This window comes from Anomaloglossus baeobatrachus, chromosome 7 (assembly GCF_048569485.1).
Source record: "Anomaloglossus baeobatrachus isolate aAnoBae1 chromosome 7, aAnoBae1.hap1, whole genome shotgun sequence".
Lineage (NCBI taxonomy): Eukaryota > Metazoa > Chordata > Amphibia > Anura > Aromobatidae > Anomaloglossus > Anomaloglossus baeobatrachus.
In genome coordinates this window covers 96,163,936-96,184,219 of record NC_134359.1, presented here as the reverse complement: position 1 = coordinate 96,184,219, position 20,284 = coordinate 96,163,936, and the positions used below count along the sequence as shown (strand labels likewise).

The 20,284-nt window shown below is 41.1% G+C and overlaps 2 protein-coding genes across 6 annotated transcripts in view; one reads left to right on the top strand and one right to left on the bottom strand.

The window, feature by feature from the left end:
* Positions 1-20,284, bottom strand: part of UBE2F (ubiquitin conjugating enzyme E2 F (putative)) — a 302,268-nt gene that overhangs the window by 45,202 nt on the left and 236,782 nt on the right. For both annotated transcript variants that reach the window (XM_075317487.1, XM_075317488.1), the window contains exon 8: positions 574-606. In XM_075317487.1, coding sequence (XP_075173602.1) covers positions 574-606 — 33 coding nt within the window. The remainder of the gene's footprint in view (positions 1-573; positions 607-20,284) is intronic.
* The window catches only part of RAMP1 (receptor activity modifying protein 1), a 464,674-nt gene that overhangs the window by 351,790 nt on the left and 92,600 nt on the right, over positions 1-20,284 (top strand). The gene's annotated exons all lie outside the window — the stretch shown is intronic.

The window sequence follows — 20,284 nt, the reverse complement described above, 5'->3', positions numbered from 1 at the left end:
AGGGAGCCGGCTTCTACAAGATGCGGACGCTGGTAACCAAGGTAAATATTGGGTAACCAAGCAAAGCGCTTTGCTTGGTTACCCGATGTGTACCTTGGTTACCAGCGTCCGCAGAAGCCGGCTCCCTGCACATTCAGATCGTTGCTCTCTCACTGTCAAACACAGTGATGTGTGCTTCACAGCGGGAGAGCAATGACCAAAAAATGGTCCAGGACATTCAGCAACGACCGGTGACCTCACAGCAGGGGCCAGGTCGTTGCTAGATGTCACACACAGCGACATCGCTAGCAAGATCGCTGTTGCGTCACAAAAACAGTGACTCAGCAGTGATGTCGCTAGCGATGTCGCTTAGTGAAACGTGGCCTTTACCACTATAGCTCTATAAAATATTTCATCAGACTTGTTTTTTATTTAAGTTGACTATTATTGTCATTATAACATAGCATCAGTTTCCATTCTTCCCGAACATCTACCTTATCAGTAGAAACACAAGTACATGTGCCGGCTCTGCTTTCTATAACTAATGTATAAATCAGAAGAGTGAGACATTTATCATATTATAGGTGTACTTACTGTAAACAAGGAGTTCAATCCCCATACAACATCCTGCAAAAAAAAAAAAAAAAAGAAGAAAGCAATCAAACACCAGAAAGATGTCAGCAATAGATGGTCAAGTCGTTTATTTGCAGGTAACATGGTTTCCTTATCAGGAGCAGAGCCCCAGGACACAGAAATGTGCGTGGGGTGGTGTCGGGGAACATCATGTACTGCAGAGTATCGAGCAATGGAAAGAGCAGTGTTTCAATGACAAATTAAAGCTTGTGTGGAGACTGCAGGGAATAACAGATTATCGGATTTTACTGTCACAAAGTAGAAGGAAAATGGGTGTTGATCACATGGGGCGTCTGAGAATGGCAGACCGCGATCACAGATATGGATCCTGGCAGCAGGGACAGAATGAGATAGCTGCTGTATTCAGCGGCTTGTCATCCGGCAGGGGAATAAACAATGTAGGCTTTGAATAGCGCTCTTTAAAAAGTGAAGCACAACATCTTAAATAAGCCACCAACCCATTCTGCTATTATTTCAGTAGCATTGACAACTATGGAAGAAATGCCAGTACATGAAGCTGAAGAGCTGCTGATCATGATGGTTCTATATGTTCTTAGAATTGCACTTGGACGCAAGTCTCTGATTCATCATTCATTTCTCTTAAAAGTGTACCTGTCAGTTCAGGTGATTTTTCAGAATTTGTTGATGTGTGTGCACATGACATGTAATACTATTTTTGAACATTGCAAGACTTTGATTCTGCACTTTCATATATTTTCCCCTGTGCGGGCGCCACCTGTAATTTTTAGTTCTTTCTGAGCTTGTGGGTTGAAACTAGCTGCTATGTCATCTCTCATATGCAGTTTAAAGAGAAATAAGAGATTTTTTCTATCCTGCCTCTGTAGCACATGTTTTGAAGAATTAGCATAGACGACTTCATGCAGCAGAAACTGAGCAGTGTAGATGTGATTCGATAACTGGTAAAACACATAGCAGTAAGCCGCAGCAAAGGTCTGAGCAACTCTCTTTCCCTCTGTTTTTCGTTTCCCTCCTTCGGTCAATGCTAATTATAACTGCTTAACGACCTATGCTGAAAATGTACATATTAGATTACTAACAAAAAGTATGAAGCTGGCTCAGGAGCGGAGTCTGCTTCATATCCAACAGATGCCGGCTGCGTTACACAGCTGACAACTGTCTGCAACTACAGTGACTAGAAAATGCTTCAATGTCTTTAAAGGGGTTGCCCAGCCTAAAGGGGGCCTTTACACGCAACGACATCGCTAACGAGATATGTCGTTGGGGTCACGAAATTGGTAACGCTCATCAGGCCTAGTTAGCGACGTCGTTGCGTGTAACACATACGAGCGACCGCTAAATACCACATCGTTGATTGTTGACATGTCGTCCATTTCCCAAATATCTTTCCTTGTTCTGGACGCAGGTTGTTCGTCGTTCCTGAGGCATCACACATCGCTACGTGTGACACCCCAGGAACGACAAAACACCGTACTTGTGTCCTCCGGCAACGGGGTGGGCGTGACCCCTCCGCTTCAGTTGGATGCCTGCCGTGTGACGTCGCTGGGGGTGGGTGCAAACGCTAGTGACATCGCTAGTGATGTTGCAGCGTGTAAAGCCCCCTTTAGACTACAAGTTTGCAGTCACTTTACTTGACTGCAGACTTGTGAACCCTCACAACTCACTCAGTGCGCGATGTGAGGATTTACAAGTCTGCAATCACAGAGTTACTGGCTTACTGCAGACTTGTAGCTTAACACCTTTAATTTAATTGTGTAAATCACGCTGGAAATCTCTGACAGCAGCACTTAAATTACGCAATTGCAGATGCATGTGCACACCGACTCCTATTCGTTCCCTGCGATGCAATTGTGGTGAGTCAACGGGTTACCATCGCTGCCTGTAAACTGCTGAATGCCCCCGTAACTGCCAGCTTTGTCCTCCTGTGAAGCTAATGAAGAACCACAATTTCCTCATATACTGTATTATGTGTCTGAACAGAGCCTTCTTGCACGTATAAATTCATTATATGGAATTGCCCTTGTACATGCTGGATGAGAGCTATTAGCTTGTAATGTTGTATTTCCAATAATTGCCTTACGATACACTATTGTGTGTATACTGTTTAAAGACAAATTACCCTGCAATGAACATCCAAAAGACATTTTTTCTTTTCCATAAAATAGAGATTTAAATCAGTGTTAAAATATCTGATAAAATTCGGTATTGCCGCCAAGTCAAAATGATGAGGATATCATCAATATAGCGGCCATACCAAACTATGTCAGACAAACGGATTATTTTCAGAATACATAAAAAACTCCTCCCACCGTGCCACAAACAAAATTGTGAGGGATGCTAAAAGAAGGAGTCATGAGACAACGTCTTTAAGACTGTTCAGATCTGCATTGCAGTTGTCTTTTATAATAAATGCGGGAACACTTTACAAATTTCCCCTTTACAAGGCAAAATACCTGGAGGAAAAACTTCCTTGTGCGTCTTAGGAAGTACATGGAAGATGGGGCTCCCAATCTACATTCCCAATCAGTATGACTTTAAAGTGTGTGAGAAAACCGGAGAACTCCGAGGAAACCCACGCAAACACAGGGAGAACATGCAAATTTGTGGATTTTACTCTACTCCTAATATGTTGACATGCTCTGATTATACTGATAACTACTATAGTGTCATCAAATGCCTTCTACAGATCTCTAATACGACTCCTAACGTCTGCACAAAATGATTGACTTTAACTATTTCACGGAAATTAGTTCTTTGAGAAATAATTAAATGAGAAGAAAAGGTCACAAGGGGAATGAGACGTATTGATAAAATTAAGCATGATGATGGTGTTTTAGCAGCAGCCAGCAACGGCTTTTTTATGTATGCCTCCATCCATCACTCACGTCAGCCAGATCAGTCCTCGTGATCTCTGATCTACCAGTGTACAGGACTTAATTACATCCTCTAACGCGGTGCTGAGCATAGACCTGGTTATATACCCAACCGTATGCTATAAAATACCAGATACACAACTGTGCAATCTGCAGAAAATAGTCTAAAAAAAACCAAAAGCCACTGGCAGAACGGGACTAGAGAGAAAATGGAATTCATAAATTAGACTTCTAGATAAGGCTAAACAGTATTAACAAATATAACAATATGGCCAGGTTCACATTAGCATTAAAATTGTAATATACACAGGGTAACAATAGAGGGCACCTATAACTTGCCTGAAGTCTTCTTGAAGCTCCACGAATGTCAACACTCAGAAAAATCGATTCCCCTACACCCAGTATTGTAAGTATTAGGACTTAGAAGTGTTTCACAATTTTGGCTAACACATAGTCAATATATACCGAAACGTCCTGCAACTTTCTAATATGTGAGGATTTAAGTGACCTGTGCCATTTTTGAAGCAGAAATAAAGGGACAACATTTTGGGGCACCAGTTATTATGCTATTCTTGCCCTAACTCAAAGTCAGTGGGGTTTTAAGGTTCGGGTCAACCGCCTCCAAATGTGAGGCTGCAACACTCACGTGACAATGTCATAAGATCACAACGTGGAGCGGAGCTGGTCCTGGAGGTCATTATTATTATTTATTTATTTATTGGAGGCATTTAAATGGGGTTGGTCAGTAATGGAAAGCCCTTTAATGCAATTTAACACTAAAAGTCCCAGAGAGGGGTCATTTAACTTTTCTACCATTGGAACTCTATGGAGCTCGAAATTCCTGGGACTTCTAGTGTTAACAGTTACAGTACTATGGAAAGATATTGAGATATTGCTGCTCGTAGCAAAGTGATTTCTGCTTGTTCTGTCTTTTTAACAAGTCTTTTGAAAACGGATCCGTTTACAAATTGCTATTTATCTTCCATTTGAAACGGATCCTGTAAGAAAAAACCCCCAGATCCTTTACAAATGCAAGGAAAATGGATGTCTAAATAGCAATCAGTTAATGGATCCGTCCTCCATAGACTCCAAGGTTATAAAAATGGATCCGGCAGACACAAGTTAGTTAACAACAGACAAAAAAAGTTGTGTTTGCAGAAATGTTTTCCCAACAGATCTCTGCGGGATCCGTTCTGATTACAGGACATGTGGACTCAGCCTCACACAGGCATATGAAACACCAATTTTAAATGGATATTAAAAAACAATATTTTTATATTTTTAAGATCTCTGACTGCTCTAAGTGATTAAAAATGCTCTGAATATGGAAAAGATAACTCTCCATTCAATAATAATAATAATAATATTTTATTCATTTACGGTATATAGCGCTATTAATTCCACAGCACTTTACATAAATTGGCAACTCTGTCCCCATTGGGGCTCACAATCTAGAGTCCCTATCTGTATGTCTGTAGTGTGGGAGGAAACCGGAGTACCCGGAGGAAACCCACGCAAACACGGGGAGAACATACAAACTCCTTGCAGATGTTGTCCTTAATGGGACTAGAACCCAGGACCCCAGCGCTGCAAGGCTGCAGTGCTAACCACTGAGCCACCGATTCAATGAGAGCATGTATAGAATTAACCCTTTCCGCCCCCGGGCACTTTCCGTTTTTGCGTTTTTGTTTTTTGCTCCCCTGCTTCCGAGACCCGTAACTTTTTTATTTTTCCGTCAATCTTGCCATGTAAGGGCTTGTTTTTTGCTGGACGAATTGTACTTTTAAATGAAACCATAGGTTTTACCATATAGTGTACTGGAAAACAGCAAAAAAATTCCAAATGCGGAAAAATTGCAAAAAAAAGTGTGATCGTACAATAGTTTTTGGGATATTTTATTCACTGTGTTCACTATATGGTAAAACTGATGTATCTATGTGATGCCTCAGGTCAGTGCGAGTTTCTAGACACCAAACATGAATAGGTTTACCTGTGTCTAAGGGGTTAAAAAAAAAATCACAAGCTTGTCCAAAAAAAGTGGCGCACATTTTGCGCCATTTTCCAAAACCCGTAGCGTTCTCATTTTTTGGGATCTGAGGCTCAGTGACATCTTATTTTTTGCGTCTCGTCCTGACGTTTTTAACGGTACCATTTTTGCGCAGATGCTACGTTTTGATCGCCTGTTATTGCATTGTGCGCAAAATTTGCGGCGACCAAAAAACGTAAATTTGGCGTTTGGAATTTTTTTGCCACTACGCCATTTACTGATCAGATTAATTGATTTTATATTTTGTTAGATCAGGCATTTCTGAACGCGGCGATACCAAATATGTGTATATTTTTTGTTTTTTTAACCCTTTAATTTTCAATGGGGTGAAAGGGGGGTGATTTGAACTTAGGGTTTTTTTATTTATTTTTTTTACTTTTTTTTATTTTACTAGTCCCCCTAGGGGGCTATAGTGATCAGCAATCCGTTCGCTCTGCACTATCTGCAGATCTCAGCTACAGAGCTGAGAACTGCAGATTTGGTGCTTTACTTTCAATGCTGGCTGTATTCCGGCATTGAGAGGAAGTGAGTCATGTTAGCTACAGGCGTCATCACATGACCCTGTGCTACCATGGCAACCACCGAAAGTCACGTGTGATCATGTCACGTGACTTCTGGTGGGGATGGGGTAAGTGACTGTCATGGCGGCGCGCATATACATATCGCTGCCAGATTTTGGCAGCGAGATGTAAGGGGTTAATGGCCGCGGGTGGAAGAGATTCCACCCGCGGCTAGCAGGCACACATGTCAGCTGTTGAAAACAGCTGATATGTGCGCGGATCGCCGCCGCCTGCCCGCGGCAGGGGGCAGGGCTTAACGGCAAATGATCCATGACATACCCAGTACGTCATGGGCCGTTAAGGGGCTAAGAAAATTGTAATGGGTTAAATAAGATATAAAAGTATAGTGGAACCTTAGATTAGGAGTAACTTGGTTTGAGAGCGTTTTGCAAGACAAGCAAAGCTTTGTAAGAATTTTTAATTTGATTTAAGAGCAATGATTTGCAATAAGAGCAAATCCTCACCGTGTAAGCTTCCAGTTCCTTTCTTTTACCACGCTTCATCCCGCTCTGGAGGTAACTTTCTGTACATATGTACTGTATATACAGTATACCATTGCACAGTACAGTATATACTATATAGCATTTCTATCAGTTTTCATTTGTGGATACAGTACTGCACTTTCTTACTGCTAACCAGCACAGCACATTGCTTATACTGTAATCTAATTGCCTGTGCAGTATTCCTACCCCACATTTGGCTTAGTTATACCCTTATTTTGGGGAGAATAGATTTGGGGTGTGTTTTTTGTGTACTGTGCTACAATAAAGGTGTCATATTTAGACATTTTTTGTCTCTATAGTGTACCTCCCGCACACCAACAATTCTATTAAGAATTTTAATTTATTTTATGTTTTTTATTGTACTGTACAATATTTTGTATTAGTGTACTATAATAATATTATATGAATAGAGTACATTATTTTGTATTACTGTAATAAGCTTGTATAAATACAGTAAATATCTTTGGGTTGTGGAACGAATTGTCTGAGTTTCAATTATTTACTATGGGAAAATTTGCTTTGAAATAAAAGAGTAATTTGGTTTAAGAGCGCACTCCCGGAACGAATTATGCTCGTTATCCAAGGTTCCACTGTATATTAAAAAGAGTTGTTCTATAGCCACCAAGGAATCAATGGGCCTCATGGGACATTACACTATTAGAATTTTGAGAATTTCTTTTTTAATTAATAAGTTAGTGACTGAGGGCATGTGGGGAAGTCTTTATTCCCCAATTGTATTACGTCATAAAGGCGGGGATTTCTTTTTAGTGAATACATTTGTGAACGATGTAGTGTGTGGAGGTCCTTTATTCAAATAAACTATTTTTTTACCTCTGTGTTCATGTTTTTTTAACTGTATACTTACCGGGTTAGTAATGGAGAGGCTTCTATCAGACACCCACATTACTAATTCCTGGGCTTGATGCCAGCTGTCAATTCACAGGTGACATCAACCCTAAAAGTATTACCCAGATTGTCACCATAGTAGGCCAAATCGGGAAGAGTACAAAGAAATGGCACATCAAGTGGCGCTTCTGGGGCGGCTGTGGGCTGCAAGTTTTAGGCCGGGAAGGGCCAAATAACCATCGGCCTTCCCAGCCTGATAATACCCCATGTACTTTTTTTAAAATTTATAACCTATCCAATTGTCCTGCTTTTACCCTCATTTTGCTTTCTTTTGCAGCCCACTTGCCCTTACTAGGATAATTTTACAGACGATTCACAGTACAGACGTTCGGGTCCCCATTAACTTAGGGGTCTGAGGTAAAGTTCGGGTCCAGAATTAAACGTTTAACTAAAGTCCAGCTGAACCCGAACTTTCCCAGGTCCGCTCATCCTTACACATGACATCTACAGTAAATAACAGCGGGTGTTCCCTCAATGACTACTGGAATAAAAAAAAATTTGCACTGTAAAAGTATGAATGGGGTCTTAATTATTTAGTAAACGATCAACTGAACAAGCTGTACAATATATCTCCTGAAAAGCGCAGACTTTTCTCCATGTAATATACCACTAAAGAGTTTACGTTGCATAGAATTTATTTTAGATAAGGAATTACTCTTGGCTTCTCAGGAATATTCCTGGCTTGGCATTTCACAGGAAAATATTTTTTTTTTGCTTGTCGAAAAGGAAACGGATTAAGATTGCCATCAAGAAATGAGTGAAATCTGCAACAATAAAAGCAAAAAACTCCAAAGGCAAGCATTGCTGAGAAATTACCATAATAGCAATGCCTATACGTGAAGGCCAATTTTAGACTAAAAGTTCTTGCTCGATAGCGGATAATGCCTGACTATGCGGTATCTATTCAGCAGGTTCTAAAGGAACTCGGTCCTATGGGAAGGGAGTGCGATGGTTTCAGAAATCACATTTATTCTATTTATTCCAATGGGAGATGGTGCCTTCTTATGTCTGCAGCAGAGCAGGATGGAAATCTCGGGCTACGTAGCATGGCATCATGAAAGCTTCCAGCTAACCGGTGTGAACATTTCATTCTAAAAAAACCCCTGTCTTTGCAGCAGAAGGGAGCTCTTGTGCTATATAGCATAGTATATCAAACTTGTATCTTATAGGAACAGAACAGCCATTTTCCATTAGCATGATGTCTGAAACAACATATTTCCCAATGGTAGCCATTATTTCTCAGTCATTAAAGTGCTGCCTACGGTTGTCATCTGTGCACCAACCAGCAGCGGTATAGACTGGAACTTTACATAAGACGCAGATTCATGGCTTTTGTGAAATAAAAGGAACCGGTCATGTAAAAAAAAAAATACCATAAACCTACAGATTTGGCCTTTAGCTACAATGAACCCCTTGGACATCGGCACTGATGAGGGGCAAACCAGCTGCAACATGTGTTCTCAAATGAAGTTAATATTAATAGCTTTCTCATGAGCCAGATCAGACACCCCCATACTTTGCACTGACGAGGGGCAAGCACCCCGAAACACCGTGTCTGCAAATTGGGATTCTGATCTGGCTTATATATCCTGAGTCATATTGCAAAGGATTGTTGAAAATCCACTTGTGACTTTTAGGATCGCTACTTCCAATAGGTGGCGCTGTGCTAGAGTTTGTCTCCTTTACTGGAGAGACAATGTTAATATTAATAATAATTTATTCACTTACGGTATATAGCGTTATTGATTACACAGCGCTTTACATACATAAGCAACTCTGTCCCCATTGGGGTCACAATCTAGATTCCCTATCAGTATGTCTTTGGAGTGAGGGAGGAAATCGAAGTACCAGGAGGAAATCCACGCAAACACGGGGAGAACATACAAACTCCTTGCAGATGTTGTCCTTGGTGGGATTTGATTTGAACCCAGGACCCTAGCGCTGCAAGCACTGAGCAACTATGCTGCCCGTTTCTGGTTTGACTTCTTATCCTATGTCATGTGGCAAAGCAATTTAAAGGGTCAATATTCACCATTAGGGTTGTTACTCCCATCCTCAATTGGTGCCTGTCCTTTTCGGCTCTGAAGGGGCTATTTCCAGCATTAAACTAAGTTATAGGGGACTCCTCTTCAAGGTTCTCTATCCAGTTTCCTTAAAAAAGACCTGTCTTGTTAAAAGAGTTATTGAACTACAGGTATGAGCTTAATCTGCAGGTTAATAACGTTCTAAAACTGGCCTGCCTTAGCACTGAAAGCCCGCTAACCGTAAGGAAATTAACTTTATTCCTCCGGGAAGACTTGGGCTTTCAATCATAGAGGCATGACCAAGAAGTTTTAGTCACTGCTCAGTATACTGTGAGTGGCGGCTGTAATTGCTCCCCGACACTGACAAACTGCTCTGGCCGAGTGTCTAGGACCAAAAGCCCGTGTCTACCGGCAGGGATAAAGTTAATTCCTTACGGTAATCGGGCTTTCAGTGCTGAAGCAGGAAGGTTTCAGAACACTACTAACCTGCGGATTAAGCTCATATCTGTAGGTCAATAACTTTTTTGACAAGACAGGTTTCCTTTAAGGAAACGGGATAGAAAAGTTTAATGGGGCAAATGGCCTCTTCAGAGAGAAAAGGGACTGGCCACCTAATGGGGGGGGTGAGGGTAACAATCCTAATTGTGCATAGTGACCCTTTAAATTGCCTTGCCACATAACATAGGATAAAAAGTTAAACCAGAAACTCCATTTGAAAAAATGTGTTGGGGGGGGTTTGCCCCTCATCAGCACCGATTTCTAAGTTTCTCCTTGTGGAGAGTGTCGTCAGTATAAGGAGATGGTACATTTTTGTGTTACATGAGAACTACATTCATTACCCTGATAATATGATTACTGGACCCTTCTCTCACTGTACAGACGACAAGCTGGGAATTAATTTCTGCAAAACAGAATGAATAATGATGGACTAGTCCTTAGGAACGATGGAATTACAAATTGCAATAACCTGACACAAAAGGACGCTCAAGGACTGCTTTTGATTTTTTTTTCTTTCGGAGCTGCTCTTTGACTACCGAGTCATTGATGGTGTACAGGGTGCCAAGTGCGGAAATAAAAGGTAGATTAAACTACAAAAACACTAATTATCCTCCCATTCTGGGCAACTTATGCCATAACTAGCATCCTTACTCATTGTTCTTCTGTGTCAGAGCATGTCAATTCTTTCAAAGACTTCAAGCAGATATGAAAAAAATGAATACATTATTTTTCTGCTCTATAGTCTTCATAGACATAAAAAAACACAGGAAAAAAAGGGGTAAAATTGTATCCTCGGGAAACAAAGCCTTTTGTCTGTGCGTACAGCAATAAAGGAATGTTAGGTAGTCACCGCACTCCCGATAATTGCAGTCTTGTTTCAAGGACTTTCTTGCCTCGATTTCTGACAATCTGAAAATAATTGAGAGTTGCTTATTGAGCAACTAAAAAGGTCATCTCTGCCGCCGCCAGGACCTTTAACCTGACAAAGCCAACAATGCAAAAACACATTTACAGGCAGCTTTTTAAAGTTGACAAAATAAAAAGATGTAACCGTCAAAGCTGTTCAATAGGGCAAAATAATGCCAACCTATTAAAAGACCCTACATACAAGAAATGTGTCTAATAGAATAGGAGAAGGGTGGAGGCTTCAAATACTCAAAAATAATATTGATTGCAATTCAAGACGCAAGCCTGGTGCTGTATTCTCCAGTAGATAACCCATTTGTGGTGGAGTAGGACGTGCCAAATTAAGTAAGAGGCACTAATGTCTATAAGAAATCAGATCTTATCCACACGTCCAATTGTTTGCTGGGGGCGCATCTGACTGCAACCAATCACAGATGCCAGGACTGCCAGTGGGCGGGGGAAGTAGTGAATATGGATGAGCAATAATGAGCGGTCCCGGAAGAGATACCCGAAAGCAGTTACAGCCGCGCCAGAGACTCGATAAGTATGACTCTCTTGCTTTATTTTTCCTGTATTTATTTTTTTTTTAATTTCCCAAGTAGCTGGACCTGGATCATTAGCTGGAGCTCCCTGAGAACTCCGGGCCCGTGACCGGCAACTGGATACTTTTGAAACTGAACGGATCCAGACTTTTACAGTCCGGGTCAGTCTATCACTAGGCCCTTAGGCAAATCTTCAGTTGTCAGGTTGGCAAAATCTGAAATGTGCCAGCTATGGGCATGTATAGATTTTTTTATGCCAATTTCTGATGTAAATTGGAATTAATGTCAGACCACATTTAGCTACACTACACGGAAAATAACTTATGCCTTTAATATTTTCAAAAAGGGCAAATACATGTTTTATTTTTTCTTAAAGGGTTACAGTACATTCACGATTTTTTTTTTTTTTTTTTTTTTAAGAATAAGCTGTGTGTGTACATGTGGAATAACACTATATCTGCCAATTACATGACTTGTATCCTGAATTTTCCAGTTTTCTTTTCTGCAATTGGCTCTGGGCAAGTTAGAGAAGACTAGCTGCGGTGATAATGTAATGCAGTATTGTAATCCAGCACTGCAAAAGTTGATTGAAAGTCTATCTTTATCGAATAAATATCTCTAAAAATAAAATAAAAAAATAGAAAAGTCCACGTTTCCAGCAGCAAGTGTGTATCATGGTCAAACCTGTCAGGTAAAGCTGCCCAACGACTAAATCAACAGTTCCATACAACCTAAACCAAGAAGGAAAATTAGTCACATTAATAGTCACAAGAGAAAAACTGTTTTTGTTATATATAGTTCTTAACTAGAAGCAACAAACTTAAGTTATTTAGCTAAACTAGGATATTTTGATTTAACTCAAAAAGACACGCTTGCTGCTGGAAACATATGAACTTAGTACTTCCATGACTAAGGACTCTAGAGATGAGGGGACACATGGAAGTTCGGGTCCACCAGGTTCGGTTGAACTTTAGTTAAAAGTTAGATTCGGGACCTAGACTTGACCCCACATAAGTCAATGGGGACCCGAAATTCTATGTTGTAAAATGGTCGTAGTAAGGACTTAAGGGGGCTTTACACACTACGATATCGTTAATGATTTATCCTCGGGGTCACGCAGTTAGTGACGCACAACCGGCGTCATTAATGATACGGCAGCGTGTGACACTTTTGTGCGAACTAAAACGATCGCAAAAGCAGCCAAAATAGTTTGCCGCGGGAGGTCGTCCTAAAACCAAAAATTGTTTAACGCTCATTAGTGATGTTGTTCCTCGTTCCTGCGGCAGCACACATCGCTGCGTGTGACACCACAGGAACGAGGAACATCTCCTTACTTGCCTCCACCAGCAATGCGGAAGGAAGGAGGTGGGCGGGATGTTTACGTCCCACTCATCTCCGCCCCTTCACTTCTATTGGACGTCTGCCGTGTGACGTTGCTGTGACGCCGCACGATTCGCCCCCTTAGAAAGGAGGCGGATCGCCGGACAGAGCGACTTTGCAGGGCAGGAAAGTCCGTGTGACAGGGGTGCGCGATTTAGTGCGCAACGGGAAGCGATATGCCCGTGTCGCACAAACAATGGGGGCGGGTACACTCGCTAGCGATATTGGCAATGATATCGTAGCATGTAAAGCCCGCTTTAGGGGCTGCAAAAGGAAGCAAAATAAGGGCAATCGCCCTGCAAACAAATGAGAAGATCGGGGACACTTCAGGTAAGAGAGCCACAGGCAATGCAAAACGGTCCTGGCTGCCTTTGTATTGTGAATTCAGACTTGGCTGAATAAGTAAAGGGTAAACAGGAGAATATGAGATAATCTGAAAATGTACTTAGTGGGTGTAACAAATCATTAAGGTGTGATATGTTTGTTAAATGGGCTAAAAGTACACAGATATTCTCAAAGGAAGCTTTTCTTGTTAGTGATCCAGACACGGTCACAACACCATAGGAGTCTGCCACATGTCTAAAGTATATGTACTAAAGAATCCCAGTTCAAGATAATCATGTACGGAAATTAGAATTATAAAAAGAAAAAATCTACCATTTATAGAATAGAAACCATGTATCATAAATCAAAAAGCCCATGTGATGTGATAGCATGCTATCACATCCATCTGATATCACATCCATCTGATATCACATCCAGCTGATATCACATCCAGCTGATATCACATCCAGCTGATATCACATCCAGCTGATATTAGCAGGGGCATACAGGGATAGGTAGGGGAAGCCTACGGTGAATGGGGGCGCCATTACACAATTTTAGGGTGCCAACCTCCGCTGGTAGGTAGGGCACAGGAGGAAGTGGCCGGTATAGGGTCAGCAATATTCTCCCTTTTTCTGTGCACCTTTAGATTGATATTCACCAGATGTCACATACCTATCGGGATTTTAAATTATCTGAATAAAAATTGTTTTTAAGGGTTTTTTTTTATGATAAATGATTTTGCACTAACCTTCCTCCCTGAGAGAGAAATCAGAGTCCAAACTTATAAAATAGAAACCAATAAAAAAATAAATAAAATATTATTTATCACTATTTAGTTTAACCCCATAGCGACGGCCTAATGTCTCAAGACGTCGGAAAAACAGGGTACTTGTTCTGTACCGACGCTTTGAGACGTCATGCCAAAAAAAAGCTTGTAGCGCCCCCCAGCGACGGAAAATCTCTGGGGTTTCAGCTATCGGGGGTAGCTGAGACCCTGGAGATCATGATTCAGGCCGGTTTTTCTGGTCCCCGCTCACGTGATCACCGGTTCACACTGTATACCAATTGATCACGTTACAGTAAATGACAGCGCCGGTAAAAAAATAATCTCCAACCTGGCATGATCAAACATGTCAGCTGGGAGATAAATCTCCTCCCTGGTTCCCTCCGGTCCCCCGGTGTCGCCAAAGTGCCCCCCCCGACCCTCCTACCCCCTCCATAATGCAAGATGGTGACGCGCACACCGGCGCGCTGGCCGCATTCACCCTCTCCCTCCGATTTCTGTCGCATGTGCAATGACACATGCAACAGAAAACTCCTCCCCAGGCCCTGCCAGATCACCCCACATACCTCCCCGGTGTCTCCGGGTGTTCCCCTGTACCTTAGTCTCGGCGAACCCCGTGATCCCTCCTCTGCTTCTGTAGCGCTGGTCACATGTGTGCAGAGCAGCTGACAGCCAGCTTCCTGTGTTCAGTGTGAGCTGTGCTGGCTGCACAGCCACTGCTGCTGTGACCCGGGGAGGGTAGGTGCAGATTTTTTGCACCCACACTCCTCACATGGAGGGTCTGGACGACTAGAAAATGGGGGATACGTTCCCTGAACGTGCCCCTCATATTCTAGAAGATCCCGAGTCGTCGTCGGACTTCCAAAATGAACTACAGGGGACCCGATTTTTTTCTCTTTTCAATAAATTGGTGAAAGAGGGAATGTTTTGGGGAGTGTTTTTTCAAATAAATTTTTTTTGTCGTCTTTTTTTTTTTTTACTGTTAATTAGTTATGTCGGGTATCTGATAGATGCCATGACATAACTAACTGCTGGGCTTGATGTCAGGTGACATTACACATCTGGTATCAACCCCATTTATTACCCAGTTTGCCACCACACCAGGGCAACGGGATGAGTTGGGGAGAAACGCCAGGATTGGCGCATCTAATAGATGCGCCACTTCTGGGGCGGCTGCGGCCTGCTATTGTTAGGCTGGGAAGAGTCCAATAACCATGGCTCTTCCCACCCTGAGAATACCAGACCCTAGCTGTCAGCTTCACCTTGGCTGGTGATCTAATTTGGGGGGGACCCCACGTTTTTTTTTTTTTTTAAAAAAAAAAAAAAAAAAAAAAAAAACAGCCTGGGGAGCCCTCCAAATTGATCACCAGCCAAGGTGAAGCTGTCAGCTGTGGTTTGCAGGCTACAGCTGTCTATCAAAAATAGGGGGTACCCCACGTCGTTTATTTTATTTTTTTGGGGGGCTAAATACAAGGATAGGCACCCTTTAGTGCCACATGAAAGGCACTAAAGGGCGCCAGCTTAGAATATGCAGGGGGGTGGGACGTTATATATATGTTTGACATTATCCATTCATCCACTGTAGCATTTTAGGCTGTGTGCCCACAATCAGGGTTTGCAGCATTTTGGATGCAGAGTGTTTTCCCTGCATCCATAACGCTGCGTTGTGCAATAGAAGAACAGTAGAAGGATTTTTAGAAATCCCATGCCCACTCTGCTTCTTTTCTCCGCAGTATAAACCGACTTGTGGTGCAGCTTCCCGAGCCTCAGCATGTCAATTTATGCTGCGGAGACAAGAGTGCTCTCTGCAGGTAGAATAGAGCTAAAGTCCACAGCAGCCTGAACCCAAATCGTGGGCATGGGCAGCTGAGTTCTCCCGTGGACAACACTCACATCTCTGCAGGAAGGCTGACACTGTGTACTAGACGACGTGTCTCTGGATAATGGCCACATAGCCTAAAAGTGAGAAATTTGTAACTACAGCAACATTTTTGTGAAGTACTTGTGGATTCAAAATGCTTACTATACTCCTGAATAAAATCCTTGAGGGGTCCAGTTTCCAAAATCAGGTCACTTGTGGGCGGTTTCTGCTGTACAGGTACCAAAGTGGCATTACAAATGTGACATGGTGCCAGCAAATTATTTCAACCAAAATTCAAATGGTGCTCCTTCCATTCCAAGCCCTCCCATTTATCCAAACAGAGGTTTTTGGCCACATGTGGGGTATCCCTGCACTCAGAAGACATTGGATAACAACCTGTGGGGTCCACGTTTTGTTGTTGCCTCTTGAAAAAGTAAGACATTTGATGCTAAAGCAACATTTTTGTGAAAAAAATGAAAATGTTCAATATGGCGATCTAAGCTTATCAAATTCTGTGAAGTACTCGTGGATTCAAAATGCTCACTATACACCTAGATAAAAGCCTTTAGGTGTCTTGTTTTCAGAATGGGGTCACTTGTGGGGGACCCCCACTGTTTAGGCACCTTAGAGGCTTTTCAAATGCGACAGTGTCCACTAATGATTCCAGCCAATTGTGCAGTCAAATGGCGCTCCTTCCCTTCCGAGCCCTGCTGTGCACCCAAACAGTTGATTTCCATCACACATAAGGTATCAGCATACTCAGGAGAAATTGCACAATCATTTTTATGATGATTTTTTTTCCTTTTACACTTGTAAAAAAAAAAAAGCTACCTGGTTGAAGTAACAATTTTGTGGTAAAAATGTATTTTTTTATTTTCACAGCTCAATATTATAAACTTCTGTGAAGCACCTGAGGGTTCAGGGTACTCACCAAACATCTAGATAAATTCCTTGAGGGGCCTAGTTTCCAAAATTGAGTCACTTGTGGGGGGTTTCTGCTGTTTAGGTACCTTAGGGGACCTCCAATGCGACATGGTGCCTGCAATCTTTTTCAGCCAAATTTCCTTTCCAAAATTCAAATATTGCTCCTTCCGTTCCAAGCCCTCCTATTTGTCCAAACAAAGGTTTCAGACCACATGTGAGGTATCACCACGCTCATAAGGAAGTGGGTAACAAACGTTGAGGTCAATATTTGGAATTACCTCTTGAAAAAGTGAGAAAATTGATGCTAAATCAACATTTTTGAGAAAATTATTAAAATTTTCAATATGACAACGTAACGTTATCAAAATCTGTGAAATACCTGTGGGTCCAAAATGCTCACTATACCCCTAGATAGAAGCCTTGAGGGGTCTAGTTTCTAAAATGGCGTCACTTGTTAGGGGTTTCTTCTGTTTAGGTACCTTAGCATACCTGTAAATGCAACATGGTGCTCGCAAACTATTTCAGCCAAAATTGCTTTCCAAAATTCAAATATTGCTCCTTCTGTTCCGAGCCCTCCCATTTGTCCAAACAGAGGTTTCTGACCACATGTGGGGTATCGGCGCGTGCATAAGAAAGTGGGTAACAAGTTTTGGGGTCCATTTTGTTGTGTTATTTCTTCTAAAAGTAAATAAATTTGGGTTAGAGCAACATTTTTAGGTACAAATTTATTTTTTGCTTTTTTTCATTCCACATTGCTTTTGTTCATGTGAAGCACCTGAAGGGTTAATAAACTTCTTGAATGTGGTTTTGAGTACTTTGGTGGGTACAGTTTTTAGAATGGGGTCACTTTTGGTTCTTTTCTGTCACCTAGGCCTATCAAAGTCACTTCAAATATGATGTGGTCCCTAAAAAAATGGTTTTGTAAATTTTGATGTAAAAATGAGAAATCGCTGATAAACTTTGAACTCTTCTAACTTCCTAACGAAAAAAAAAATTGTTTCCAAAATTGTGCTTATGTAAAGTAGACAAGTGGGAAATGTTATTTAACTATTTTGTGTCACAGAAATCTCTGGTTTAACGGTATAAAAATTCAAAAGTTGAAAATGGCTAAACTTTCAAACTTTTTGCCAAAATTAAATTTTTTTCACAAATGAACACAAAAACTATTGTCCTAAATTTGGTACTAACATGAAGTCCAATATGTAACGAAAAAAAACAATCTCAGAATCACTGGGATCCGTTGAAGTGTTCCAGAGTTATAACCTAATGAAGTGACACTGGTAAGAATTGAAAAATTTGGTCTGGTCATTAAGGTGAAAATTAGCTGTCACTAAGGGGTTAAGAAAAAAAATATTAGAAATATGTATACACACACAAATATATAGTATATATATACACACACACACACACACGCATAGAGGGTAAATAATATAGAGAGGGTAAATACAGATCATATACTTACAGTATGTGCAGAGATTGTACAAACTCATTCTTCATGTACTACTTTTACAAACCAGTTTTTAAACTAAAATAAAATCCTGTTCTCTCTCTTTTCTTAGTTTTACTATTCACATCTCAGTTCCTAGGTGGCAGCCGCTGACAAACATGTGAGGCGCTTACAAGCTCTTTCATAATGAGTTTGTCAGCACTGCTTTGAGACTGGACGGGATCACTGGAATGAACTTCGCTCCTAACCCCTTTCTGTATTCCCTGCTTGCACTCTAAAGCTGCGGAGGCTAGGCTGTCACATACACCAGTATCAGGGTGCACATGGTTATAGGCCTGCAACACGATTATATTGTTGGCCTAAACTGTAAATCAGGTGTACCATAATCCTCCAATAAGCAGGAAGCGGCATTCTGAAAAATGCAGATGAAAAATCCTTAAAGGGAACCAACCAGCAGGATTTTCATATATAAAGTAAAGACAGTGCTATACTGACACAATGATGCTGACTGTAAGGATACCTTTTGTTCAGAGATTGGATGTGCAAATAAAGTTACAGTAATACATTGCTATTTGATTGACAGGTGCAACAGGGGCTGGAATATGTGGGTTAGGTATTGCTATCTATTCCTGGCTCTGCCTGGCCTTCCTCCCCCTGTCGCCGTCAGACAGTGATGGGAGTAGATAGCAAGACCCAACCCACATATTCCCTTCCTGTTGCACCTGTCAATCAAATAGAAGTTCATTGCTGGAACTTTACTTGCCCATATTTCTGAAATAAAACATCCAATCTCAGAACACAAGCTATACTTACCTTCAGCATCCTAGCGCCAGAATAGCACTGGCTTTACTTTATACATGAAAATCCTGCTTGTTGGTTCCCTTTAACATAACCTGATAAAGTATACGCACAGCGTTTAGAAGTTGGCAATAAATAATATCCAATCTGAGGGATTAGTTTTGTAACAGGCCTGATTTCTGCTGGACGGGTTATGATATGACTAACATTAGAAACCTGGTCATAAACTAATAATATCAATACAGTTGTGGAGACTAATACAGGAAAACATTTCGGTAACCATGTACGTTATTGTGGGATTTATACTTTTATTGCAGAGAAATAAAAAACACTAATTTAAAAAGAAAGAAAAAAAAAATAAATAAATAAATTGTTCGGTATCCAACTAACAATCTGGTAATAAGATGGCTTCTAAGACTGCACATAATAAGAGTCCTTAGAAATATGTTGTCATCCTGCCAGTAATGCAGAAAGGCCCCAAAAATGAGATAAAACATGCTTTATGACATCATCTTTATATTCACATTTTCATTGACTTGATCGTAAACTACAATACTTCTCCATTGTCAGTGACATGGCAAAAATCTGATTTTTTTATTACTCCCCTTGACTATTAATTTCCAATGTTTCCAGAACACATTTAAAAAAAATATATTGTTTTTTTTTAATTGTATATATGTTAAAAAAGAAAAAAAAACGAATAAGAATGGTCTTCCAGATGCAAAAGTATAAATGAATGGCGGACTGAATAGACTACATTCCCGCGGTGCCGGGCGGAGGGGGAGCAGACAATCTGACTTTCTGGATTACTGAAATGGTACTGTGCTATCAGCTTGAAACCTTTACTTAAAAACAAAGCGTCCGTTCCCCCGGTGCCACTCCAGGAAAAGAAAAGTATTTTAATCTGAAATGACTTCAGTGCTTGACTTTCTGCTTTGACCGCAGAAAACCCTGCAGGAGCCACTTCACTACCCCAATGGGAAAAAGCAGCAATACAATTCTGTTTAGCAAGCTCTGAGTCAAGTGTTTGGGCAGGAGAAACATGAAAAGTGACTATATAAAAACTATCTGAATAGAGCTGAGCCCGTGGGGGAACTACGGATCCAGAATGCCAATATAAATACGGCTTACAGCCCCTTCTTTGTTATACGCACACAAGTACAGCGACAACTACTCCTTTATTAAACCGGTTACATACAGAAGTATAGGTGCCACACTGAATCCTTCACAAGGGTCACTATAAAAAAAAAAAGAATCTAATGTCAAACCTTTGTGGCATATCGATGACTTATGTGATAAATGTTGGATACATG